This window comes from Crocodylus siamensis, chromosome 2 (assembly GCF_052110815.1).
Source record: "Crocodylus siamensis isolate JL-2025a chromosome 2, ASM5211081v1, whole genome shotgun sequence".
NCBI classification, from domain to species: Eukaryota; Metazoa; Chordata; order Crocodylia; family Crocodylidae; genus Crocodylus; species Crocodylus siamensis.
The window spans coordinates 254,417,976-254,445,103 of NC_143396.1; the positions used below are offsets into that span (position 1 = coordinate 254,417,976).

At 46.6% G+C, this 27,128-nt stretch overlaps 1 protein-coding gene across 1 annotated transcript in view; it reads left to right on the plus strand.

Annotated features, from left to right (window-relative positions):
• The window catches only part of LRRC74A (leucine rich repeat containing 74A), a 50,481-nt gene extending 23,668 nt beyond the window's left edge, over positions 1-26,813 (plus strand). Inside the window, exons 7-14 of the mRNA XM_090034653.1 lie at positions 78-159; positions 3,028-3,113; positions 4,196-4,390; positions 4,739-4,834; positions 7,836-7,979; positions 9,464-9,571; positions 11,919-12,004; positions 21,358-26,813. Coding sequence (XP_089890779.1) covers positions 78-159; positions 3,028-3,113; positions 4,196-4,390; positions 4,739-4,834; positions 7,836-7,979; positions 9,464-9,571; positions 11,919-12,004; positions 21,358-21,982 — 1,422 coding nt within the window. The 3' untranslated portion in view covers positions 21,983-26,813. The remainder of the gene's footprint in view (positions 1-77; positions 160-3,027; positions 3,114-4,195; positions 4,391-4,738; positions 4,835-7,835; positions 7,980-9,463; positions 9,572-11,918; positions 12,005-21,357) is intronic.
• Positions 26,814-27,128: the final 315 nt, after the last annotated feature.

A 27,128-nucleotide genomic window follows, 5' to 3' on the forward strand; every position in this document is an offset into this window, starting at 1 on the left:
GGGGTCTTAATATGGAAGCTGCCTGCCACAGGGTGGGGTGGAAGACTTAATTGTCTCTACACCATGTCTCTCTCTAGGGCAATTACCGAGTGAAGGAACTGGACCTCAGCCACAACGAGTTCTCTGAGAAGGGAGGAGAGCACCTAGGACTGATGCTTGGTAACCCTCTCATTACTTCCCCAGAGCCGGCTGCATACAGCTTAGGCACTCTCCCCATGAGGGGCCATCAGGAAGCATTAGGGGTCAGTGCCATTGCTAAACTGAATCTACCACTTGTCTCTACATTCTAGAGGCAGAAGTTGTATGGCCTGATGACCAATGCAAAGGACTGGGATCCAGGTTCAACTCTCCTGGGTGGCCCACTGACCCACCTTGAAGTGCTTATCACCCTGGAGGACTTATACAGCTTCCTTGGAACAGAGATTTTCCAATATACCAAAGCCCAAGTATGGGGCATGACCCATAATCAAGGACGAAGCTAGCCAGGAGGGTGGGCAGCTTAAAGAGGAAGAGCCAGGCCAGGAGGTTAGAGCAGAAACAGTGGTGCTAAAACACAGACAAAATCTCATAGGAATGGGGGGGAGGTCTGTGCATTATTATTTTTCAGCTAAAACTTTAAACATTTTTAAATGCAGTTTCAGGGGCCAAATCCTTAAGCAACTTTGGTAACCAGAAAAGGAAAGTGATTAGAAATTAAATTAAAGTGAACTTCACTGTTTGCCTTGTGAAATCCAGAAGAAAGTGACAGCCTTGAGGTCAAAAAAAAGATGAAGGCCCACCCAAGCCTAGCAGCCCCGCAGGTTAATATGGCTAAGGTGCACCAATTGCTATAGTCAACAGCACATGAGGGAGTGATGTGGCCATGGCCAGCATCCCATCCAAACCTCATAACCCCCCAAACCAAAAAAACAGGTATCCATTACATCTGGGCTGACTGAGAAAAAGATTCTGATGAGGAAAAGCAAATTAAATAATTTAACTCCTACTGCTCTAACAATTTATGATGCTATTAATAGTTTACAAGGAAGGACCTTTACACATCTAATGTTCATGTCTCTCAGTCATTTCACAGTGGCCCTTAGGCAGCAACTAATATGTATTTTTTAACCATGTGATACTCCTTTCAAGTTACCCTGAAATCTTTTCTTTAATTGAATGAACCTCTTAAATTTCCCTGAATCAGCATTGCCATTAACATGAATTTACTGTTGTGATCAGCTCAGGTCTTTACATTTAGTCCTGTGATGGCAGCAAGGGCTGTGCTTGTGTCTCAGCTAATAGTGCAGAACAGCACAGTCTAAAGGTAAGCAGGGATCTTCCCATAGCAGGGAAAGCTGTGTCCAAGCCCAGCTGTCCTGTGGAAATCGATTTTCTTCTTTCCAGGTCAACTGAGGCGTCACAGAGTTTTGAAAAAAAGTTTGCAGCCTCACAGCTGCTGTGATCCAAACTGCCATCCTCAGAGAATTATAACAACATAAGAACCAAGTGCTGGCAGAGGCCTCCTTGCTCGCCAACAGTCACACACCCTGTATCCTCAGGCAGGGGTGACCAACCTACAGAATGGATGCCCCAAGTGGTAAGGGCAGACAGTGTGTGGCCGCAGCAGATTGGGGAGGGGACAGACAACACAGCAGGAGATAGAACAGGGAGCAGAAAACAAAGCAACACTTGGTCAGGGAGCACAGGCCAGGGAGCAGAAAGCTGAGCAGCAGAAGGGGTAGGGGAAAGAGATCAGAGTGGCACTTGAGGAGGGTGCTGGGCTGATTTTGGCACACCTGCCAAAAAGGCTGACCCTGCTCTCCTAAGGGAAGCTGCCACTGGGTGGCATGCTTTGCATCTGGACTGGCACTGGCACATGTACAGCTGGACACAACTGCACACATTATGTCACAACTGCTGGCTTGACATTCTGTTTCCTTGCAAATCAGCTGTAGCGAAGACAAGTCTTGTTTTTGGGTGTGGGAGGCAGGATTTCACCCTTCTCATTCCAAAAGAAACATGGAGGACAGAATTCCATTACCCTTTGTGGGTCTCTGTGGCACATACCTAACTGGCTCTGCAGTGTCTTTCGCACTTACACACATCTGCAATTCTATTACCAGTACAGCGTGGAGATGCAAGCAACCACAAGGTACTGAGCATGTGCACTAGGCTGTGCATTGGGTAAGCAGCCATGTGACCAACCAGGGGTCTATACTGGGCATAAATCCTGGAAAAGAACCAGGAGGGATGGCCAGCCCCCAACATTTTAGCCCCAGTAGCTGAGTGGCTAGGGCACATGCCTGAGCCCTATCCTCTTCACCCATTGGTAGACTGAACCCACACTCCTCTAATTTCCCAGCATAGCGCTCAAACCACCATCCCACAGGTTAACCCAGTCTATTCTGCACTGCCCTTTTTGAAGCTGAACCACTATACCCTGCATTTAATAGTCACTGGATAAAATGGGTGGAGAGTAGTGGGAAAGTTTCTGCCCTACTGGGAGCAGGGTTGCAGTTTAAAATGCGACACCCACTCCCTTTCAAAGGAGCATCCATCTCTTTGAGCCACACAGCTTCAGCTTTGCTCTCTTCCCCTGGGCTCCACTTATCTCCCTGTCTTGGTTGCTAGAAATAGGCTGCCTTCTCTTATTTGGGATGCAATATTGGTCCAAAACCTCTAAAATCCAAACTAGTCTCTGTGACAAGTTTCTTGTTTTCTGGGATCTGGGGAAGTAGATAAGTCTTTTGTATGAAAGTATTTGCTCACAATTGTATGCACTTTTAAATGTGGGCAAGTCTGTGTTAGTGACTGCATGTACATGTGTGAGCAGGGGAGTGAGCAGATCTTCTTGTGTATGTGTGTATGCACTGTGTTTTTGCTTATCTTGCACATCTAGCTGTGTGTGTGTTATAGATAGTATATATCGTACAGCAAAGACTTGAGTCTCTCTCACGTCCCCCCACTCTGACAATAACTTAAATCTCTCATTTTTAAAATGCATTTCTATTTTTAATGCCAACTAACATTTCAGTTTCTCCTTCTCAGCTAACAATGAAACACTAGAATTCCTAAACCTGAGCTGGAACCACCTGCGAATGAAGGGAGCAGTAGCAGTGAGTGCTGGTCTCAGGGTAAGTCCCTTTCCTGGAAACTTATATGTCTTACCCCAGCTGGAGGCTGAACCTGGGATAGTGGCACATTTTGGCTGAAGAATTGGTCTGCCCTGGCTCTGCCAATAGTTTTCTTAAATCATGTCATTCCCTTTCTAGCTAGTCAGTGCTCTGAATCTGCAAATGTACCAGGCCCTTCTAATTCTGCAATAGAGTTTGGTTTAGACAATACTCAAACCTAGGCACCAGAGAAACAACACATGCTCTCCCCCCACATTCTCTCGCCTGATTATAATTTATATCCTAGCAAGGTCCTCCCATTCCTGCAACAGCGCCTCATCAGGGCTTTTCACTTGGCAAGTTTTAGTCAATTTTAAATTAACTGCTTTAGAGACCTCTCTTCCTCAGGCAGAGACATAGATTCCCACTCTGGCCACATGCTCAAATCAGTCCTGAGTCCAAGTCTGCCTTGAAGGATACAGGGAGTGACTGAAATGGTTCATGGAAGGATGCTCAGGCCCATTACCTCTCTTTGCAATGAGCTACTTCATGAGTGCTACTGTGTCTACGCATAATCACCTCTTTCCAGACTAATGTGTAAACAAGAGGGCACTGTGGGAAAAAGGGCCCTACTTAGTGGAAGCCCTTACTGGGAAGCCTCAATTGGCAATGATTGGGCAGTACAGAGAGGAGCCTGACAGCACTGGGGGCCAAGCTGGATTTGATGGCTTATGCAGGTGCAGTCTTAGCTGACACCAACACTACTACAAGAAAGATCACACCAGTGGCACTGGTAACTCATAAAAATGCAATCCCAGCACCTGGCACTGCTAGGAAAGTTTGCCGTATTGGGGTCTTGACTGTTAGGTCACACATGGAAGGATGGTGCTATTGTTGGAGTCCCGGCAGACATGAGATACTGCACTGCACTGGGGAACTGACATGAGCAGAAAGTAAAATACAGCAAAACAGCTGTTAATGGCAGTGTCATTAAGGTCCCAGCTGTTTCAGTGCCTCTGTAATAAGGGGAGCAATAGAGGAATGCATCAGCTGGACATGGAATGGCTATAATGCCACCGGTGATCTCTTTTCTCTCTCTGGAGGCCAACGGGACATTGAAGATACTTGACCTATCATGGAATGGCTTTGGGAATGAGGGGGCTCTGGCCCTGGGGGAAGCTCTCAAAGTAAATAACGTTCTGGTCCAACTGGACATCAGCACTAACCACATTAACAATGAAGGGGCTGAGAAGCTGTGCAAAGGGCTGGAAGTCAATGGAAACCTTAGAATCCTGAAGGTAAGTCAAAGTCTGAGTGCTGCTGAGGGAAAGAAAGAAATATGGGAAATCTTGAGCCACAGTGATAACAGAACTGAGATGTGTGAATTGAAAGTAGAAGGGTCGTGGGCTCTATGCTGGGCCAGAGGTGAGGAGAGTAAGATGCCTTGGTCACCCCAGGCTGTGAAATTATTCCTGTAGTTAGGATAGAAACAGAGGTGGACAATAATGATGAAAAGCCTGTGAACAAGATAATGCAGTTGGGTCAGGCTGGGGTTGGGGAAGCAAGGAACACATATGTAGTTACTGTACACTTATTGCCAAAGTGTGAAATTATCCTCATTCTTACCTATTTCTCCTCCACCACAGATGTCCAATAATCCCCTGACAGTAGAAGGTGCTTTTTTGTTGATCACATCCATCAGGAAGAACCCAAAATCCAGAATGGAAGAGATCAACATCTCAGTAAGATGGTGTTAGGTTTGGAAGAGTCCCAAAACATCTACACTAGAACTTTTGGGAGCTGCGTGGAGTCTAGAATCAAACCCTTGTACAACTCTTTGAAGTCTGCCACCAGTTTCAGTTGCAGGCCATTAATGACAAGTTTCTGTATGACAATGCTTCTGAAGCCTGTGTGGAAGAGCTCACTCTAGCTCCTGAACAAGTAGTATCAATATCATTATCACAGTTAGCTCTACTTAGCCCACTTGTTTGCAGTCTTAGAAAAAAGGGCAAAAAGGTAACTTGCCTTGGAGGCTAAAATGCTCCTCACCCCCAGATGTACCCCTCAGGGCAACATTGGGACAATATGTGCTCAGATGCTACAGTGATTGGTATGTAAAACTTAAAAGTAGTGCTGATTACCAAGTAATTTTATTCCATATTACAGATAACTAAACAGTTTAAAGAGTGACTCCTGATTTGGGTTATTATGCCTAATATAAGCTGCTTATAAAAGGTCAGTAATCTTAACTAAGCTCCATGAAACCATGGAAACCCTATCAAATGTATTACATGGAAGCTGCTGTTCAACAAGTGGTCTTGAGACCAGCAATAAATGCATATTAAGATACTTAAATCCAAATTAAATCCCACTATATCTCTGTTTGGTAAGATTATCTAATGCCCTCTCTCCAGGAATACATAGTGTATTCCTGGTATTTAACAGGGAACATAGTGTAAATGTATTCAACACAGCCTGGTATTTAACAGGAAAGATTGTTAATACTTTATATTGTAATAGTATTTCAAGATCCCATTGAAATCATTATAAGGAAAATTAAAACCTAATCCCTTGATTAATTTCATCTCACTATTTATATAGTCTTAGTGGAATTCTTGCAGAAACTTAATTTCAAATGAATCCAAATACCCTTATTTCATATATGAGGTCTTTCATCTCTCAGAAGTCTTCTGAAGCTGAAATAATTCTTAAAGAGAGTCTTTAAGTTTAAATACAAAAGAAGCCTTTGTCTTTTCTTCTGAATAGTTTTTGGAGAAGTTTCTTCTCTTTTTCTGAAGCTGTTCTGTGAGTCTAGCATTTAGATACAGATATATGCAAATATACCTGTCAAAATAATCTTATGCTATTTTAAGCATTTAAGAAATAAACCCAGGTTTTCATTTTTAAGAAAAAACATGTACTTAGATATAATCAAAAGCTTTCCATATATTTTCCACCCATAAACAGTCTTCTTACCACTTAAAGAATGAATACTTCAGAATGTCTATAAAAGAAGTTTTCCTATCATTTGTTTTCTAGAAATGCGAGTTTAAAACCAAAACCTTTTTTCATTGCAAAGTAAGGGTACAAACAGTCCATTTTTATTGCTTCTGACAACACATCCTAAGCATTACTACTCCATACATTCTTGTACATAATCTATTATTTATAGAATTTACAACTGGCAATTAAAGACTCTTTTCGAAGATTTTTATGCAGGCATGAATCTCAAGCTACCACACGTACAAGTCACAAAATACAGTGTAAAGGAAAACAATATAAAATGCTTAAGCAAAGCAGAAGTTATAAAACTGTATTTCAAAATCCTTGTAACCAATAACCATATCTTGGATAATAAATATGGTTTCATCTTCCACAACACTTTGGAAATCTGTCACGCTGATAGAAAGCAGAGGCCTTCAAGCACTTCCTTAACTAGCTTGACATTTCAGATAATTAAATAAGCAACTAACACAAGCATTTGAGCAATCATATTTTCTCCAGGTATCAAGTTTATGAATAGAATTATAAGTATCTCTTTAAAATGTCAGTAATGGAAAAAGCAAGCTTGTAATAACCCAACAGAGAAAACTAGAATAATTCTGTTAAATAATACTTTTTGTATCAATACTGATATAAAAGGAGATGGTCTATAGGTAACAACACAAAACAATATGAACAAAAACCAATATAAACCAGAATATTGTCTTATCACCGTCCACACTGTATCTACCCTGGGGACAAAGGGCTTCTGCTTGATTTTCAAAAGTGGTGAGCGTCATCATCACCCCCCGCAACTCTATTTCAAACTGATAACAGCTGTAGATGCTCAGCCCCTCCAAACACCAAACTCTCCAGGCAGCCTATAGCACATCCCCAGCAGGTCTGAGGCAGGAAGCCCCTTGAGTATACCCCACCCACCTCTCCCACTTGCAGGCATCAAACCTAAAGGTCATTGGTGAAGCCACTGTGGGGGAGTCCCCAAGGAAAGCGGTAGGGCACCATAGTTTCACTAATGCATTTCACAAAGCAGGTAGGATGTGACTTGGGAGAGTCACTGCTGGATGCATTGGGTATGTGATATAGATATACTCTTATTAGTCTTCAGGAGTTGTGCATCTGGAAACTTTCCATAGCACTATACAATGAAGCAGAGTTTTACAAAAAGTGCTAACCGTGTTAGGTGTTGGGTAGAAATTCAGACATTTCCCAGATTTTCTTGACTATCTTCAGTGGTTCATAAAGATACATTATTGGAGATAGCAACCCTTCTCACAGTACTTACAGAATGGTTTTAAGATGCTCTCTTCTACAGAAAGCCATGCCAAAACGAGCAGGGTACATATATTAACTAAGTGGAAAAGGAAACCATGTCTTAAGTCTCTTCTGGTGACTGAACAGCCCAGCAAGGAGGCAACTGTACTGCAGCTTATCACACATTTGTCCTGTGTGAAATAAATTTGATTGTGGCTTGGTTTAAATGAGCAAAAATATGGTGGGAGTTGAGAAAAAGGTAAGAAAATGTATGCTCAGACTGAAGTACTGAAGACTCTTGAGACCTGCAGTGGGACCCACTAAAGTAAAGTGCTAGGACAAAAGAAAATAAGGAAGAAGCTTAGGAGAGACTGGTTAATATTGACATGAGATGGGATACATTATTACAGGACAGTACTTGCTTTCATAAAAGGGTCTAGATGGGCTGGGTGCCTGCACTGATGCAGTGTCCTTTATTCCCTGCCTTAGAATGTACTGGTGAATGAAAACTTCCTCAACCTGCTGGATGCAGTATGTCAGGGGCACCCTGAGCTAGATGTCATCTATGGTGGGGTAGGAGGATATATCTCCAAAAAGCCAGAACAGCGCCCAGACCCAATGAAGCTGATTCAGGTGAGCAGTTTGCTTTGGGTCCTTACTTGGGAGTCAGTATATATGCTCCAAGGTACTGCAAAGGGAGATGAATTCTCTTTTGAGCAGAAAATTCAGCACTCTCTTGAAGGGAGCATACAATCTCCATCTGTCTTGTGGAAAAATGGAATACTCTATATCAACAAATCCCTCTCATTTTGCGGGGAAAAATATCATCTGAGGATTAGAAATTTCAAATGGTGTACAGAAATATTTTTTTTTAACATCTAGATTGATGGTTTGAATCTCTTTCAGGTAAATAGTGATTAAAAGTCATTAGTAGCAATACTATTTCTGTGCCTTTGTATAATATTACATCTTTCATACAAAGATCTCAAGGCATTTTGTAACAGTAGGTCATTATTCACTCTATGTTACATATGAGGAAACTGAGATAAAAAGATGCTAAGTGATATGCCCATTTTCAACCAGCCAGCTGAAGAAGTGGGAATATGACCCAGCTCTCCTGTTTTCCAGTTCTATGCTATATTCTCTTGAGAGTACCACCTGCCATTTCAATCAGAGTGATGTTTGTTGAACTGTATGAAACAAGTTGATGGATATCAGTTCAGCTCCTTATGAATCGATGTTCAGCATCACAAACCCTACAACTCTAGTTAACTTCCATATAACTCATGGTTGTCAGCCCAGATCTATCTTCAAGTTGAAATGTTCCCTGTAAAAATTCCATTATACATATTATCAGCAAATACTGGTGTTATCTGAAGCATCAACTACTCAGTTATTTCCAAAGCCTGTAATTTCTACTAATAACAGCAGATGGCACCATTCCCCTTGTTGGAACCAGGCAGCCAGGAAATCAGACTTGGCAATATAATTCTTTTAAGCTCCAACCAATCTGATGGCATTCCCATGCTGCTTAGCAAAGTACTAGCCAGTGGCCTTTGCAATGCTGTATTTGTGGCTTGGTATGAATCTGACTAAATAACTGGGCGGTTAGCTTTGGGCTGGTGTGGCGACACAGGTTAGGTAGGACAGGCTTCTGGGAGCTGCAGTCACAAAAGTGACTCTTCTGTAGACATACACTGACACAGCAAAAGGAAGTTAGGGAAAAGCCACAAAAATGATGAGACATCTTAAGTGAGAGACTGGGCTAAAAAGAAAGATCCAAAGAACTGAGCATATACAGTTCGGTCAAAGAATGATGGCTTGCATGGGCTCATAACAATGTACAAGCATGTGAAGGAAAAAATGTGAGGTAGAAGCACTGTTTAGAGTTCTTCCAATGGAGTCTAACTAACAGGAGTGGGATAAACTTGAGCAAAGGGAAATTTTGCCTGAATATCAGCACAGTGCATTGATTTTAGTTCTTAGGCACCACTCTGATAAGTGCCATAGAGGTACCTAGACAGACCACCAGGGACAAGCCTGGGAAATGGAGGAGAAAGTTGCACTATTTCAGTACATGGTTACAATTTTGTTTTATCTGTTTCTCTGCTTCTCAGAACTACTTGAATGAGCGCAAGCTGCGACTCCTGGATTTCTTTAGGACCATGGACAAAGACGGAAGCATGAAGATCCCAGTGGCAGAGTTCCGGAAAGCCATGATGCAGGTGAGCTTCAGAAAGAGTGTCCTGTAATGTTTCCCAGGTAGGGTATTGCTATGATGAGGCTCCCACTACTGATGCCCCCATCTAGTACTGGCTGGGCATGTCTACATGAGATGATTTACTGTGCAGTAGAACAAATTACTGCATAGTAAGCATCAATGTCTACACATGCAGACCCTTACTGTGCAGTAATTTGCTCTACTAGGCAGTTAATCTGCTACCTGCAATGCAAGTACCAAATTAACTGCCAAGTAATTAATGTGCAGTAGGGCATGTGCAGGGGGAGCATAAGATTTCTCTCTGCCCCTAGAAGCTGTTTGCTCTCAGGGTGGGCTCTGCCACCAGACCCTGGGCAGGGCCTATGTCTCCATGCCCACCAGTAGGGCGCTCCCAGCCCCATGCTTCAAGATCGCAGAGCAGAAGCTGGGAGATTGTTTCCTGCCCCCACTCTGTGATTGGAATCGTGGGGTGGGAGCTGGGAGACTGTTCCCTGCCCCTGCTCTGTAATTGCTCCCTGGCCCAGCTCCACAATCGCAATCTCCCAGCCCCAACTCTGCAATTGTGGAGCAGGGGCAGGGAGCTCCCTGCATGAAGAGAGTTCCCCACCCAGCCTGGAATTGGCTGGGACCTGCCCCAGACCAGAACAGCTCCCAGCCAACTCCAGGCTGCATAGGGAAGTCTGCAAAGGCAACCTGGAGCACATGCAGACTTCCCCACACAGCCCGGGGTTGGTTGGGAACTGTCCTGGTCAGGAGCAGGTCCCAACCCTGCAGCTCTTTCTCAGCCCTGTGTCTTGATCAGGCAGTCATGGCACGGGGCTTGGAAACAGCTGTGAGGGAAGGGCAGGTCCCAGCAGGTCCCAGGGAGCTGCCTGATGCTGGGGCAGTCTCCTGGCCCTGGTTCCCCAATCAGGGGCCGGGAGCTTGGAAAGAGCTGCAGGTGAGGCAGGTTCCAGCCCCCTGGCCCTATCCACTGATGAAGCAGGTAGCAGTTAGTCCCACCACCCAGCCAGGGGCTCACTGCTAGCTGCCCCACTGGTGGATCGGACCAGGGGGCTGAGACCTGCCTGCCCTGCAACTCTTTCCAAGCCCCCAGCCCCTGATCAGGGAACCAGGGCCAGGAGCCTGCCCCAACAGCAGGCAGCTCCCCAGAGCAGGGAGCAATCTCTCAGCCCCCACTAGGAGACAGCTCTCTGCTGTTAGCTCCCTGCCAGACCATGAGCTAGCACCCAGGGGGAGCCTAGAGCTCCTCCTGACTGCTGCAGGGGGCTGGTACAGCACCAGAGTGGGTAGGAGCAGACTGCTGCCAGGAGCAGCAAATCTGCTCCCAAATGGGAGATGCTTGCCCAGGATGGGTTTACTCCAGAGTAAATCTGGAGTAAACCCATCAAGCAGCATTTGCACATGTAAATGCACCCCTTGAGTCCTACTGGGCACATCCACTGTACAGTGATGTTGCTACGGCACCATATTTTAGTACTTCCTTTTGGAAGGCATGGTGCAGTAACCACCTATACTGTGTCATATATGTGGCACACGGTTAGGTTTCACTGCTACTTTGCCATAGCAGTGTGCTAAAATTGGGAAGCGCACCACTATGGTGAAGTAGCTCCCAATCATGTGTTGACTCACTTGATCACTACATCACCACAACGCACCACACAGTGATGTAATGAGTTGCTATGGTGATGTGGGGCAACGTGTAGACACACCCACTGTGTGGAAGCTCAAAGCACCAGGTTACATCAACATGTGCCATGAGAAAAACTAACTCTTGCATGGAACCCAAAGAAAATACCAAGCAACCAGGTATCTGCTGTGGACGGCGCAAATACCTGCAGATCTACTTTGGAATAACCTGGTAACCATGCAAATCCAGGTCAACTCCTCCCCCTCCCACCCCTGCTTCTTCTAGGTATTTAAGAGAAATATAGAAGATGAAAGGAAACTGGTTGTGTGGGATATGTCTGTTGGATCCTAACAGATGACTCCTCCTTGGTGCTATAGGACAGAGAAGAGCCACTTGAGTTTTGACCCTAACTCTGGTGACTGGCTCAACAGGGACCTGTGAACATACTAGCACCTTAACTTGTGGATAACCTAGCAAGCAATGGGTGTCCAAATAACTCCATTTAATAGGGTAGATTCTGTTATTCTGTGAAATTCTTCCATCCCTTTGCAGGTACTCCAGGTCACTTGCCTAGTGATTAAACTGTGAACAGCTCTCATACAGCTTGGTAAAAGGTAACCTCTGTGCCATTTCCAGGATTTCTAGAACTACTCATGTCACAGCCCCAGGCAGCCACAGAGTGGTGATGACCACAAATTTCCTTTCTCGTATCTTTTCACAGCAATCAAGCATCCTCCTTGATCGAGCCCAGATTAGGGAGCTGGTGCAGAAGTTGGATGGGAATCGGACAGGGGTGGTAGACTACAGGTGAGGAAAGTGCCTCCTTCCCCTCTCATCCTGTTTTCACTTTATTTGGCTCAGTTTGTATCAATGAACCTATCCTAGTTTAGTATGTGATGACAGGACCAGAACACTTGGGTTTTGTGACTGTAGGAGCCATCTGACTCTGTAATATGAATACAAACAACCTTTCTGAGTAGCCTGGAGCTGAGGTTACCTATAATAGGTTCAGGCGCCCTCCTGCATCTGGCCAGAAAGTCTGTATTTTTCTCTTCCCCCACCACAAGATACTTCTAGGAGCATGTATCTCACAGCAGCAAAACATGTTTACTCTAGTCCTACAGCAGTAATGTGGAAGTGAAAAGCAATTAAACTAAACAGATAAAGCTGTTAGGAGTTATAGGACAAGTCACATATCAAAGGAAAAAGAACTGCTCCTAGATTTGCAGTTGGGTTTTATATGTGAGTTATGAGCTCAAAACCCTGATAATTTTCCTTGACTACCCATCTCTCAGACTTCCATGGATTTAAAATATTCCATGTGGAAGCCTAGAGTTGAAGTCTGAAGTGAATGGATCTATTTTTCAAATATTAATCTATCCCTTGGCTTTTGGCCATGCTGGACTGAATGTGTCTGCTCTTGTCTGTTATTGGAAGCTAAGAATTTCCAAGTCTTGCTAGTCTTTGGAGGGGAGACCACCTGCAAATCTTGGGTGATATAGACATAAACTGAGAAGTTGTAGTTGAATTACCTTGGTAATTATTAGACCATGAAGAGTTGATGAGTGGAAAGGGTTCATCTGGTCCTGTTGCTGTTATTGAGCTGATGGACAACAATGAGAAAAGAGATTTCATTCTTTACCTGGCTGGGTCTGCATCACTGCTATTGCCTGTGCCATAAGTGTTACTCTCACATCTATACATGAGAGAAGTAGGGCCAGGGGCATTATGATCTTTTTAGTATAGGATGTTCCCATCTCAAGAATTTCTTCCTGGCCCTCATACCAACTCTGAGTCATTAGAGAGAAGGAGAGAGGCTTGTTATACTATCCTTATATCACAGTTATTTCTTCCTTCACCTTTTAAATTAGTTATTTAAAAGAGCAGAAGCCAGCACAGAAGCCTAAAGAAGAGGAGGAAGAGCCCTAGGGAGAAGCCAGGAGACAGATCAGCTGGTTAAAGATAAAAGGAGAAGTGCTGGAAGAAAGATAAGATGAAGTGAACCTTGGCTTGAGGCAGTAAAGGATCTAGGGGGGGTTGATAGTCAGAAATATTGGATGTAAAAATTAAAGTTTACTCTTGCTTACTCATCCAGGCCAGATTTGTGAATGCGGTGATATGGTCCTGTTGGCTAGGAGGAGAGGATAGTCCAGTGGGAGGCCCTGTACAGTATATCTTGTTCCACAGGCTGAGTCCTGAACTTATTCCCACACAGGAAGGGGTAGGGTTTTCAGGCACAAGTTGGGTGACATTATATCGGGGCGGACAATTATTTCGGGCGGAGGGCCGCTTGATGAGTTTTATCGAGAGCTGCACGGGTAACCCCGCCCCTTCAGGTACCCCACCCCTAGTCGCCATCTTGGGACCGGAAGTCCCGCCCCCTGACCTTTGTCGCCAGAAGTCCCTCCCCTTGCGCAACTTACCAGGTAGCAAGGGCTTGTGACCCCTCTAACATCCTGCCCCAGCAGTGGGGTTTCAGGAGCATAAGACCTTCCCGAGAACGTCCCCCTACCTGTGCCGGCTGGTCCCGAAAGGAGGAGGCTCCGCCACCGCCGCTTTTGCTGGCCAGTGCCAATCCAGTCAGGCTTGCCCCATCCCAGCAGCACGTGAGAAGCTGCCTTCAGCCACATGCTGTTCCGGATGGGACAGATCCAGCCGAGTCTGCACCGGCCAGAAACAGCGGCATGCAGTTGAAGTCTGCTTCCCACGTGCTGCTGGGGACGGGAGGAACCCGGCCGGGTCTACACCAGTCCGCAGAAGTAGCGGTGGAGCCATGTGCTGCTCGGGATGGGACGAGCCCGGCCGGAGCGGCAGGGGCTCAGCTGCACTTTCTCCCTACCTGCACTGGCCAGTCCTGAGCAGCACACAGCTCCGCTGCGGCTTCTGCTAGCCGGTGCAGACCCGGCCGGGCTCCTCCCTTCCCCAGCTGCATGCCGCCTTTCTTGGCCGGTGCAGACACAGCGGGGCCCCTCCCTCCCCAGCAGCATGCGGCCGAAGCCAGCTTCCCACGTGCTGCTGGGGACCGGGTGAGCCCGGCGGAGTCGGCACCGGCCAGCAGAAGCGGCGGCGGAGCCGTGTGCCGCTCGGGACTGACCGGCGCAGGTAGGGGGGAAATGCCGCTGAGCCCCTGCTGCTCCGGCCGGGCCCGTCCTGTCCCAAGCAGCACCCGCTTCGTCGCCACCCCTCCTCCCTGGTGCTGACTGGGCTGGAGTTGTGGCCCAGTTGGTGCTTCCCCTCCCCAGTGCCGGTGCAGCCTGACCCCGCGCAGCCCAAGTGACACAGCACGGCATGCAGCCGCTTTCCTGGCCTTACCTGCAGGGCAGGGCCCTTTCCAGTCCCGTGCAGCAAAGCACAACCCGGCCCAGCCACTGTCCCCTCACCGCGCCACAGGCTCTGGCCCAGCGCCCCCACTCCTCTCAAGCTGCAAACGTGGCCTGGGCCTGAGGCAGGCTGAGGTCGGGGTTGGCTGCCTCCCGACCAGAACCCAAGGAAGCAGCCTGAGGTGCTGCAGCCGGCGACTCGTGCCGCCAGAGGCTTTTAGAGAGGCAGCCGCCATTACGTGAGTTTTGAAGGGGCTCCGTGAGCCAGAGGGAAGTGCTTGGCGGGCCGGATCTGGCCTGTGAGCTGGATTTTGCCCACCCCTGCATTATATACTGCTCTTGTCCCTGTTCTGGTGCGGCATGATCAAGGTCTGAATGAAGAACTGTGCAGACCATCAGCTTTATCTCAATAGCCTTGATTCAGGGTCCATAAAGGAAGGATTGAAGAGAGGAGAAACCCTAGTTAATGCTGCCCAAATAATTAAAATAAATATGGGTTACAAGGAGAAATATATCCTAGAATGAGAGGAATGGAAGGAAATCCATAACAGGTCTAACATTGCTGACGTATGTCCTTAACATGACAAACAGGTTTAAACATTCATCAAATAGTACTGGAAGCTTTGTAACCATGGTTACTGAGAAACAGATAATACCTTGCAAAATTAGTAGAGTCAGAAGATATGCTCTTTTGGATGTTTGGGGAATTACTGCATCGCTGACAAATCTTGGGCCCCTCTCAGATGTGCAGGTAAAGGCATAATGGGTTTTGATGCACGATCCACACAGTCACACTTCCTGCCATGCCACACATGCAAAATTCCCATACACAAAAATCATTAAGTAGAGTTAAGACTGATCATACTTATTCCCTCACAATTCCCTGTGCATTAAAGCACATGCTATAAGGGCAACAATTATACTAATTCAGCATGTGATCTGTCTCCAAGTATTAGTTTAGTAGCATTAAGATACTCAGCCCAGTAGCCCTGTACCCTCTCTCGTAAGATTATGTTCAGCGCAATAAAATACTTAGTTTTCCACCACTGACCTCTGTGATCTCAGCCTGCCCTTCCTCCAGTAAATTCTGTCCTTCATTTCACAGGACAAAGGTACCTTTGCAAGCAGTCGCTTCAGTCTGACCTGACCGTTCCTCTGCTACCATCAGCATTTCTCAAGCTCCAAGTCTAATTCCAGCAGGGGAGGGGGAGGGATATGGAATCATTTAAACTAGGAGCTTGAGAAGTGCTGATGGTAGCGGAGGAATGGTCAGGGAAGACTGAGGTGGCCAACGTTGTTCTGTTGTGGCAAAGGGCTGAGTCCTTGGAAAAAGTGATGTCAAGGCCCTGAAACTGAATCTGGACATTGTTGTGTAGAGTGAGTGGACAGGTGGCTGAGAAAACAAAGAGAAAGAGCGAAGCTTAGTGTGTTTAATTTACAACAATAGCAAGCGTGTAGGTAATAGGCTGCGACCATCATTTCATCATCATGTCTCTGCTTTATATCATAAATTTCTTCAGCTACTTAGTGATTTTGGATTTGCAAGATTGTACACTCTTCAGGATAGGGACTGTGTCCTCCTCTATGTTTGAAAAGTACCAGGCGTATAGTGGTTGTTAATTGAGTAATAACACCATAACACGAGGTGGGTAAGTGTGGCATGAGGCCTGAGTGCTGCCTAAAGAAGGGGTACCAAAATGGGGGGGGAGTATTTGAACACGCCCCCCCCCCCCATACCTCCACTCTGCACCTTTCCTGCACTGGCTCCAGCAGTAGGGAGGGCAGAGCACCAGCAGTAGCACATTGTATAGGATCAGTGGATGGTGGTCCATTGCTGAGAGGGCAAGGTGTAACTTTTTTTTGGCTGCCAAAAATCAGTGTGTGAAAGGCTACTCAACTCAAGTTAGCAGCAAAGTAGGAGGTAACATCCCCACTCTGGCAGCAAACCTCTAGCTGCTGCTTCTACTCTGTGCGCCGTCACCACCCAGGGCACAGTGCTGGTCAGTGGCACCTCTAATAACAGCAACAACAATAATGGACAAAAACAGACGATAAATCAGAAACAAGCAGCCAGCATAGTTGGGAGCCTGAGAATGTGACTGATGGAGAAGGATGAAAACAGCAAAGTAGATCATTTGGTTAACATATCACTAAGGGGACATTTTAGCTGCAGACTGCGGTTCCATGTTGAGGTACCCAAGCTAGCGCTTAACAAGCTACCTTGCTTTACAGAGGCAGTGTAATTGTGGTATCATGGGTATCACAGGCCAGCTGGGCACTGTGAGTATATCAATTTAGTTGCAGACTGACTAAGCACTACAACTTTATTAGCCACTGGGCTTTTTGGCTTGGGATCGAGGAGGTGATGTTGGAAAGGAAAACAATGGCAAGTTTTACTTATAAAAAAGAATAAATTTTACTTATGACAACAAAAGATATAGTTTGCACATATAATAGTTAATAAAAAGGTTAAGCTAATAAACAGACAACATAACAATACAGATTAAAATTGATAGTGATAATAAAACAGATAAAGAAATTAACCAAGAGTTCCCACTTGGTTAGTAACTTATCAATAGTCCCTCAGTTAGAAGATGCACGTCAAGTTAAATCAGTGAAGTCAGATGTCTTTTAACTGGGCTGCCCAAAGGAGAACCGGTGGAGGCCCCTCAGTCAGGATCTGGTCCTCACTCTCACAGGGAGTAAGAGAGATCTGTGGGGGTATGGGACAGCAATGACCCTTCTGTTCCGTCCTTCCCGAGGGTTACTATGATGTGTGTGTTCTTTTATATTCTATTTATGCTAATTTTTTAGTTATATAGCCATTCATAATATTGTTTTATAGCTGTTATCCTGTGGGGTTAAAGGTGTTAGAAATCATTAGAGTAAGTTACTGCCCAAGCTTGGGTTTATCCAATAAGCAAATTGCAACACTGCATCTTCAGGTTTGAAATTAACATTACCCCGCCTAAATCCAGCCCCTTCAGAACTCTCTAACTATGCTTTTTTGAGATGTCCTTTCTTGAAATGTACTGGATAAGCTAAGCAGTTGAATCCAGTTTTTATCATCATCAAAGCTAAATTCTGAGTGAGAAAGAACTATTAGGTCAGCTAATTTCAAAGCTATAGCTATACAGAGTGCCACATAGATTCATAGTTTCATAGATTATAAGGGTTTGGAAAGGTCCTCGCAAGATCATCAGGTCCAGCCCCTCTGCACTAGGCAGGAAAGACAACTGGGGTGAGGTGACCATTCAGTCTCCTCTTGAAGATTTCCAGGGCAGGTGATTGCATCATCTCTGGTGGGAGTTTATTCCACGGTCTGGACACCCTAATTACAAAGAAGTGTTTCCTGGTGTTAAGCCTGAAATGGTCTTCCAGGAGTTTGTGGCCATTCTGGTTTTCCCCAAGGATCCCTTGGTGAACAGTTATTCACCGAGCCCTTGATGTATTCCCGATTTCATAGATTTCATAGACATTAGGGCTGGAAGGTCATCGAGTCCAGCCCCACATCCAAAGGGCAGGAAGTCAGCTGGGGTCATAGGATCCCAGCAAGATAAGCATCCAATTTGCTTTTGAAGGTGTTCAATGTAGGTGCTTGAACCACCTCCGATGGCAGACTGTTCCAGACCTTGGGGGCTCGGACAGTAAAGAAATTCTTCCTTATGTCCAGCCTGAAAGGGTCTTGTAGCAGTTTATGACCATTCGATTTCATCATCCCTTGGGGCGCTCTGGTGAACAGACGTTCGCCCAGATCCTGGTGGTCACGCCTGATAAACTTATAGGTGGCCATCAGATCACCCCTGAGCCTGTGCTTTTCCAGGCTAAAGAGCCCCATGGCTCTCAGCCTGTCATTGTAAGGTCTGTTTTCCTGACCTCTGATCATGCATGTGGCTCTTCTCTGGACTCTCTCAAGCTGGTCATAAATGCCTTGTGCCTCCGGGGGATGGGGGGGCACAGCAACCGCCCACAGGCAGTGGCGGCAGTGTTGGCAGCAGGGGCGTGGTGGCGGCAAGTGGGGACCACCTGCAGGTCACCACAGTGACATCAGCGGTGAGGGCAGGCCAAGCGGGGACTGTCCATAGGCAGCCGTAGCGGCCTCGGTGGCAAAGGTAGCGAGCACCAATCGGCAACTGCCCACAGACACCACTGGCAGCATTGGCGGCATGGGTGGCTAGTGGCGACCACCCACAGACACCACCGGCAGCGTTGGTGGCAGCCAATCTTAGGGGGTGCACGTGTACCTGTGTGCACCCACCACACGTTGCCAATGCTTCTGGTGTAGAGGTAAGCTGTTACCAAGTCCCTTCTCAGCCTTCTCTTTTTTCGGCTGAAGAGACCCAAGTCCCTCAGCCTTTCCTCATATGGCTTGCCTTGTAAGTCTCTGATCATACAGATGGCTCTTCTCTGGATTCCCTCAAGCTTTTTCACAATGCTGAAGTGTGGCTTCCAGAACTGGACGCAGAACTCCAGCTGTACATAATATTAGCATTGGAAGGTGTGCAAACATGATATACAAGATGAACCCAGATATTTCAAGAAATCATACATAGTGTTAAAAGCATTCTGACCTGTATGACCGTGTCCAGATGAACGCAGGCATACAGTATGTAGCACCACAGACCCATCTGCGGCACCACACACCGCACATATAGGCATTCCCCGCGCTGCTACTTTGCAGCACGGGGATGTTTTCTGACCCCTGGAGTTCCCATGGTAAAAAAAAACCCATGCCAAAAAGACCAAACCAGTGGTTTTCATGTGCCACCCAAAACCTAGGTGGCCAGAGCCATGCTCCAACTGCCAGCCAAGGCTCCACGCTCCCAGCTGCAGGAGCGCCGCAGCTGCAGCTCCGCAAGGCTCCAGCACCCCAGGTTAGGCTGCTGGAGCCAGCACAGTTGCTGTTCCCAGCCTCCCCTACCCCACCTGCTGAGTGCGTGGCACAGGTTTTTCCCTGGGGCAAGTAGCAGCGGCACAGGATATACTGCTGCTACTTGTCCTCAGTGGGGCACATGTGCACACTTGTCTGGACACACCCTATTTGTCCTTTTGAGCCCTTTGCAACAGAATTGTTCTATTTCTCTTCTGTAGTAAAAATCAAGTGAAAACTAACAGCTGACATTTTCTGAGGGGTGCCTTGGTTCAATCATGGGGAGCCTTGAGTCTAAAAGTTTTGAGAACCACAAGTTTACAGGATGCGACTATAACTGATTCTACAGGGGGTCCATGAAATTGACTACTTGTACTGCTGCCAAATGCATGGAGTGAACAACCTGAAATCCTGGAGAAAATAATTGCTTTTATTCCAGTGTTTTTCATTGCTAGGAATTTTTGGGGTCAGTTGTGGCAGAGATCACAGGGAATTCTGGAGTCTTTCACTGGCCTTTGTTTTCCTCTAGCTTCTTTTCATTAAGTTAAATTTTCAGCTTCACATTCCAGACCTGGTCAGGACAATGTCAATTGACTGATACCAAAACGTTATGGAAACTTGCACAGTGGATTTAACAAGGATGGATTTTCTGAGCAGAGAGTTTTATGCTTAAAGAGCTGATAGCCCAGTGATTACGATGCTTGCTGAGAATGAGAGAGAGTGAGATTCAGGGCCCCAGTCTAAAACAGAGATGAAGGATTTGACCTTTGGACTTCTATATATTAGGCAAGTGCCCTGAAAATTTGGCTGTTTGCTACTGAGGGACAAGACAGGGGGAAGCTGTTTCATTCTGTACTGTTGAAACTATTCACATTTAAATAGTTAAATATTCACTGAACAAGTAAATAGAAGACTGAATCTGCAGTTCATTGGATAGGGCAAATATCTAGCATATAGCTGATGGCTTCAAGTCTCTGCTGTTTGCGTATTTCTGCATATAGTGGAAAAATCATCTTGACGCAGCAGCAGAAAATTCTTGAAATCTCTCAAAATGGTATGTGATGGGAATGCTGTAATCTTCCCAGCTGTAGGCCAAAGCACAGAAGCCTCCTCAGTGGGAGTCACAGGTGTAAAATGGGAGCGGATTGATCTCACCTCTCCTTTGATAATGCTATCACCCTGATGAAACACAGCGATCTTGGGAGAGTTAGCTGCCTGCTACAGAGACTGTCCAGGCAGAAACTTCAAACTAATTTGCCAGTACCTCCTAAAGCACTGCACTGCCCAGAAGCAGAGGCTGTAGTAAACAGACTCTCTCAGATGTGTGGGGACAGTGCCTACTGCAAACTTACAGAAGTGGGCACTTTTGAAAGGAGCCAAAGTGTGAGAAAAGGAATCAAAGAGAAAACTTCAGGCTCACTGGTGCCCAGAACCTCCTGCCTGGTGCCAGGAAAGAGAATGGATTTAGGCCAGGGGTGTCAACAAGTGGCCTGTATCTGACCCACAGAGCTGGATCATCCAGCCCACAGCTTGGACTGGGGCAGAGGGGAACTTTCCTGTGGCAGTAGCCAAGCTCCTAGGTAAGGGACAAGAGCCAGGGTACTAGAGCCCCAGCAGCACCATGGGAAGAAGCCCAGCACTGTGACTTGTCCTACAGCAGCCAGGCACCTAGGATGCCAGGTCTCTTCCTGCCAGGTCCCAGACTGGAAAGTGGGGGTCCATAGGTCCAATCTGGCCTGCAGAGCCAGCCACTCACCATTCATTCAGCCCATGGACTGATCCCACACCTCTCATCTGGCCTGGATGAGTTTGACACCCCTGATACCTAGGGAATAACGAGCAGCATGTTGCCCAAATTCACCACAGGACTTTGCTTCCTGAGAGCACAGGTGAAGGGTTACACCCACAGTGACCATCTTTTTACTTCCCATTTGCTTTGTCTCCCTTCCCCACTGCCTTTTGCTTCACAGGGGGCTAGTGGACACACACAAGCAGATGGTACAAGATCAGCGGTGTCAGCTGAGAAGGGAGGAGTCCCGGCAGAAGAAAGAGAGGTACAGAAGTGAACGTGTGCTGCAGACATTCAAGAGCACGGTGGAAGTGATCACACCGCACAGTTCCCAGGTGATGTCCCCTGGCCAGAAGCCACTGGCATGCACTGATTCAGGCAGTCCATTTCCTGCCCAATTCTCCATTACTCCTCTCAGCTCTTGGCACCATCCGTCCATGACAGGAGCATCTACAAGCAGCCAGTACTATGCAGAATCAGCATTTAGTGAGCACAGGGCCCCCTCCACCTACCTGCTGTCCCAGAGTGAACCATATTCTGCCTCACAGGACATACCACCTTCTGACCTGGATGTGAAATACCACCCACAGCCCAACCTCAACAGGTCAGAAACCCATACTCACTCCCAGTACAACATGGTGATGTCTAAACTGGGAAATGTCTCCAATTCCCACCCTAATAGCATGGTCACCTTCTTCAAAGTGACATCACGAGGGAGTAGGAGTTTGGCACACAAACTCCCACACCGGGCCAAGGACCATTCAGCTACCACATCACTGCAGAAGCACAAGCACACTGCTCAGTAATCCAAACAGCTAGACAGCTGAGGGTACAGGAAATGATTCCAATCCCAACAAGAGTCAGGGAAAGTGGCAGTGGGAGACTAAGGAAAGCAGCATGGGAGGATGTGTGTGGCTTATGCCCTGCTAACAAGCCCATCCTCTTTCTTCCTCCTGCTGTCACTGAAGTTGTTCTGTGCTGGAGAAATGCCCTTTCTTGATAAATTCAAATTCAAACCACTGACATTGCCAGCTGAGGGGCAAGTCAAACTCAGATAAGAGGATATAATACTCAGTGGTATAAGGTATGATGTGACTACCGTCTCACTCATGCTTACCTGGTATCTGCAGCTATAACAAAGCAAAGGTGTCTGACCAGGGACTTGGCCTGTCTGCCACCTCCCCAGCTAAGCTTCTATGTGGGACACAAGAGGCCAGACCCTTCCATCAAGTCCTAGCCACCTGCCCATTCCCTGCCACCAGAGTGGGCAGCAAGGGTCAGCTGACCCTTCATCCCTTCCTATAAAAACCCCTGATCCAGAAGAAAAAGCATCTGGGTAATAGGGCTCAACTTTTACCAAGGCAGTTTCACCCTTGCCTTGTGTTTCTGCTGGCTCTCTGACTAATCCCTTGGCTACCAACCTGGCTTTCCCTCAGACTCCATATTCTATCTGACCCTTTGGCTTCTTAATATGACTCTTGACTTGATCTACTGGGTACTTGACCTGACAGAATCTGCACTCTGCCCAACCCTCTGGCTTCCTGACTTGGCTTCTTGGGCTGACCTCCTGGCTTTGTAACCCAGCCCATACTTAGATTCTGTTCCCTCCTCAGCTTGACACCTTGTTTCCCAAGTAGCCCTCAACCTAGTTGCCCATGACCCGGCATGACAAAAGGTGAACCAGGTGTTCAAGCAGACTCATGCCACAAAGATGAGAACATTGTAAAATACATAGACCTCCAGGCTTACTAGAATATGTAAGCATATTTTGAGGGTGCACTGCCGATAACCTGGTTAGAGTGCTGTAGCTGAGACTCATCCCTGAATTAGTGTGAGGGGTGGGTTAGAGTGTCCTAAGTGTGCTGAGCAAGTTGTGGTCACCCTGGATGTGCCTGTGGGTTGGGTTGAGGCTCCCCTAGGTTCATAAACCTAGGAGTTATGATACTGTGTTGGGGGTGCCCTTTCTTGGTAGAGTGGACTTGGATGTGCTCTTTGCTCTCTGCTTATGGAGAAGGATTCTTTAGAACCAGGGTGTTAAACTCACCCCATGCCCTGGGCCAGATGTGGACCACAGGGCTCCTCACAGGCCAGATCTGACATAGGCATCTATTTGCCGTGCACACTCCCTTGTCACTGGTGACCATGTCCACCAGGGCCCTCAGGCCCCAGATTCTGCAGTATGCTGTGCCCACTGCTAGCCATGACCCCCAGTTTCCCAGCTCAATGATATCCCAGCAGGCTGGATGGGGTAGCTCCACAGGCTAGGTGTTTGATACCCCAGAAGGCAGACTGGAACTTGCTTTTAGGAGGGGGCCAGAGCTAGAGGGACCTGTCCTACCACTGGGAGAAAGGCTGAAGGTTCTGCTTTACTCATTTGTTTGGGGCAAGGACTATTGTTCCATTTGTTTGGGGCAAGGACTGTCTGAGGAGCTCCCAAGGGAACAAAGCCAGCCTGCATGGCAGCAGGTACACCACCCCACTTACATACGTGTTAATGTTATTAACTTGTGGTGATGAGCCAAGTGGGGTCCCAGACCTGCCTCCTTTGTGGTGGATGTGGGTAAGGGGTGTCATAAAACCACTTGCAGAACTTAAACCAACATTAGAAAACTGGCCTGTAGCTCTTGTGGTTACAAAGATAATCATTTGAACACAAATCCCTGCAGTAATTGGGTTAATTGAACATGCAGGTTCTCTCCACACAAACGTGTAGGTTTACCAAAGATTACCATTTACCAAAGATTTAAACACATACATTTAAACTAATATGTCTGTGTGTCAAAAGGAGTTTTGCCAAGGAGGTAAGGCCAGCCACTAAATTAGCAAGACTTTTTGTGAATACACATACATGCACATGCCCATGTGACCTACAGAAATGGCTTATATAGGATTTCTGCAGTGCATGCATGCATGTGTGTTCACAAAAGTCTTGCTAACTTAGTGCCTACCTATACCACCTTGGCAAAACTCCTTTCGATGCAAGTGGTAGGACGAGACTTTTAAGTGCCATAGCACCTTCCACAGTGTTCAGACATGCAAGTCTCAGCAAAATTGGAGCCTTGCGTAAGTTCTGTAAAACAACACTACACTTTTAATTAAAAATTAAAACTAGTTTAAAACCATTGGACACATCTACACAAGACATTTACTGCAGAGTTGCCTAATTAACCCTGCAGTAAAGTCTCAGCATCTATGCACACGGCCCTATTAGGCCGCAGTAAACTAATAAACTCCGCTGTAGGTTAGTACTTTTCAACACAAGTGCTATCCTATAGTGGCATTATTTAGTGTGCTGTAACACATGAAGATGCTGACAGGGCTGGCTGGGACATTGTGGCAGGGCACTGTTGGTGCCTTCCACTTTAAGGGCCTGGAGCTGGCAGCCACCAGGTACCTAATGAGGACAGCCATTTTGGATCTGGGGCTGCCCATTTAAACAGGGCAGTTTTGCTGTTGGAGGCCAGGCAATGACATTGCCTGGCCAGAGGGCTGCTGATATCATTTGGAGGTAATGGAGGAGCTGTAGGGGATGGATAGGAGGCTCCTGGTCCTGGGTACGACCTACAACTGCACCCTGCCGGGAGTGGGTGGCCTGGTGGGGCTCTCAGTGGTGTTGGAGCCCCCGGGAAATGCCAGGCCAGTTACCACCCTGGTGAAAGGCGGGTTGGGGCGCCTTAACCCCTAGGCCCCACAACTGGGTGGGTGACCCCTTTGTTTGGAGGGCCCAGAGGGTGGACCCTTAGAGAGTGAGGAAAGGGCCATAAACTCAAGGCCTGTCTGAGTTTCCCCTGACTGGCCAGTGCTGGGGCCAGGACCAGAAGGGTCAAAGGGCCGGGGGCCCACCGCGAGGGATGCCCAAGGGTCGAGGGCTTGGGGTCCCAACTGGCCTGGAGGTGGGCCAGGGCTGGATGAGCCAAAGGTCTCGGTGGAGGGACCACACCCAAAGGGGAACCAGGTCAAGGAGCTATGCTGCCTGGTATGATAGCGGAAGAGGCTGCCTGAGGGGAGGAACCCAGGTGGGGTTCAATAGGAGGATTCTGGGGCCCAGTATGGGGGCCAGTGATTATTATAACAACTACATGCTATCTGCGAGACTTGGGCTGCAGTGTAGGGGAGGAAAAGAGCCGCAGATAGCACCCCCTGGCATCGGGGCAAAAAATGGGCAGCCTCCCACTTAACTGGCATCTATTAATCAATTAACATCAAGGCGTGGTGGGCGAGAAGATGGACAGTTAGCCCAGGAACAAGTGGGCAGGCCGTAGGGAAAGCAGCCCTGAGCAGGCCCCCTGTTACAGGCATGAGGGTGCTTCAGTGCAGTGGCTACCTGCAGGCTAGCCTCACACTGGAGCACCTTTGTGCTCCAGCCAGCCCCTCCAGAGCACATTGAGCCAGGTTGGAGCAGCCCCAGGCAGGCAGGCTGACCCTTCTGGGCCACCTGCCAGTTGGGGATGCTCTGGCCTGGCTCATAGTGCTACAATCCCAGATGCACATGTAAACACAGCACCCAGGAGCAATAAACTCCAGCGGAAGCTGCACTGGAGTTGTTTGCATTGCATTAATTACACGTGTGTACTTTTCTGCAGAGCATTTTAGACCTACTTTTACTTTTGTAGAGATCTCTACTATTTGTTCATGGCTTGTGCTATATTAAACTTAATAATATTGACTAACAAGACCAACGAATTCTGAGTTGTGGGCTCAGAAGAGGGCAAACAAGGGGATGGTTTGGAAGCCAGAGGAGGAAATATTTGAGAGACCTTGTATTAGTTGGTGGAATTGTTCCCTCAATAGAAGTGATAGAAGACTGAACATGCAACTTCTAAAATGGAATTAGCCAGTTTCCTGAAGAGTAACCTATAAAGAAAGAGTCTAGTTCTTACCCAATGTTCCTAGTACCCAGTGTGTGCATGTACGCAGCATACCTATAAATATACTATAGGGCCTAGGGCATATTACCTTCTCATTTAAACATGCTTTATTTTACTTTCCTCTTTATTTTACTGAAAATGCCCTGACTTTAGTGCAGTCGCTTCTGATTTACAAGGTCCTAAAACAAAGGACAAACAAGAGTATTTAAAAGTGAATCTACAGCAAATAAAAACTGGTAAAGAGTAGATATGACTTCAGCATAGAAAATACACCAGTCAGCATGCTCTCAGCACAAGGGAAAGTGAGTCTCTTTCTACTTTCATTTAAAGGAAAAAAGTTTCTGTCACGAATATTGGAGATTCATAAAAGAAACTTCCATGAACTGAGTACCCATATTTGCAAGGCTTAATAACTGTCCTCTAAATAGGAGGAACAAATGGAGTCCTAGGTCAAATAAAAGGAAAAGGAAAGTTGTGGTGGTGATGCAAGACATGCATTGAACCTGTTTATATGAAATACCAAGGAGGAGAATGATAATCACAGAGGCATGATTTTTTGTGGGTGATATCTTTTATTGGACAAACTATAGTTGGGATAGAGTGACCTAGACAGGCTTTTGGATATTATAGTTTTGCTTCTGGATCTGTCATGAGATCTGGCTTCTATAGCCATTAAGTTCTGATCAGTAATGAGTAATATCTGTACATTGGTTTTGAATGGCTTGCAAGTGCAAAAAATGTTGATAAAAAAATTAAAAAATAAACCTGAAAATAAATATCAGTGTATTCATTAAAGTTGATGAGAAGGAAATGATACTTCTTCCCAGTGCTCCATATCATCCATAAGGGACAGAGAGAAGAACTCTGAACAGTGAGACCCTAAATGGGAAGTGTCTGTGTTTTGGCCTGTTTGTAACTAGTCTTGCTGGATTTATACAGAAATTCCTTTTTGTTATTTCCTCTTCCCTGACCACTGTCTGTCAGGCTTTCTGTCTGCCAGTCTGTTCTGATGGCTTCTATACATAAAGTTGTACTGCCTTAAGTAGGTGATACATAGTTCTAGCAATACAAACTACCCAGCTCA